The 1,342-nt window shown below is 46.6% G+C and overlaps 1 protein-coding gene across 1 annotated transcript; it reads right to left on the reverse strand.

Moving 5' to 3' along the window:
* Positions 1-513: 513 nt before the first annotated feature.
* Positions 514-819, reverse strand: LOC124228196 (putative peptidyl-tRNA hydrolase PTRHD1). Its single transcript, XM_046642524.1, has one exon. The coding sequence runs from the start codon at positions 817-819 to the stop codon at positions 514-516; it is 306 nt and encodes a 101-aa protein (XP_046498480.1).
* Positions 820-1,342: the final 523 nt, after the last annotated feature.

The following is a 1,342-nucleotide window of genomic DNA, read 5'->3' on the forward strand; positions in this document are numbered from 1 at the left end:
AGGAGATTGGGGATAAGAGGCGAGAAAGGCCAGGCAGGGCACTTATTCTCTGCTCCCTGCTTGCCCTGTGTGTACCTTAGCTCCTGTCAGTGTCCCCTCTTCCTTGACTGCAGCTCCCTCCCCTGCCCCATCAGGCCAGGGAGTGCTAACAGCTTTCCTCTGCTTGAGACTCTGGGAGCTTCTCCAGCCCTTCTTGGGCTCTTACCGCTGTCAAAGAGCAAGTATCTGGTAGCTGTATTGATAATGTGAACATTAAATTCATATATAAGCTCTCTGAGGAAATTCTTATCAGTTCTATCTCTAATCTCAAATCTACCTTTTGCCATCTTTTTTCTTTTAACTTAATAATGACAATTTTAATATGAACATGTGTTGGATCCTCAAGAAATTGTCATAACGTAAAGGGAAGAGTGAGCTGCCATTGAAAGGAGCGGGTGCTGCTTAGGGATGAAAGGCATGCTGTTTCTGGATCCAGCCGATATTCAAATATATCAAAGCAACTGATAACAGTAGTCATTTGAATAATTGGAACTTCTCCACATACTGGGTCACTTCTCCCTTGGAGTAGGGCCTCAGCGCAATGCAAGTGGTGATATTCTCCCTCTGCTCCAGCCACAGCATGTGGTCAATGTTCTGTTGCAGGGTCTCAGCCAGCTCCTTTAGGGCCATCTCCTCTGGGGTCTCAAGGATCACCTTGAGCACATGCTCTGGCTCCTGGCGGGGTAAGCAGCTGTGTGCGGTGGCTGTGTGACAAGCCTGTGCTACCAACGTGTCCACTTGCCAGGAGAACAGAGCCTGCGATAGATTCTTTCGTAACATCAAGTATTGCACCAGGAACTGCAGCTCTGTGCCAGAGGCTGCCGTCTTCCTGCCCTATTTCTTACTATCTCCATTGCTAATGCCATAGTCCGTGCCACCATCTTCTCTCTCCTGGGTGACTGCAGTGGTCTCCTAACTGGACTTGATGCTCCTGTGCTGGGTATTTATCTATGGTCTCTGAGATAAGCTTCTAAGCTCTTCTCTGTAATATGGGGTTGGGATGATGCAAACTAAATCTCCCCACCTCCCGGCTAGCTGGTTTCCTGTTACGTTCTGCAATGTGAGGCATCTGAAGGAGAAGGAAAGAGGGAGGGAGGGAGAAAGGAGAGGGGGCTTCTTTCCTGTTTTTCACTTCCTGTTTTTCAGTGTTGTTCTCCTAGCAGCATATAATGGCTCATATAATGGATGGCTCACTTCTGTTTATTATAGAGCTCTGCTTGATAAAAGAAGCAAAACAATTTTGTAATGCAAGTGATGGCAAATGGGATGTCTTGAATGCTTTTTAAAATAATTAACTTTTTGG

This window comes from Equus quagga, chromosome 16, assembly GCF_021613505.1.
Source record: "Equus quagga isolate Etosha38 chromosome 16, UCLA_HA_Equagga_1.0, whole genome shotgun sequence".
Classification (NCBI taxonomy): Eukaryota; Metazoa; Chordata; class Mammalia; order Perissodactyla; family Equidae; genus Equus; species Equus quagga.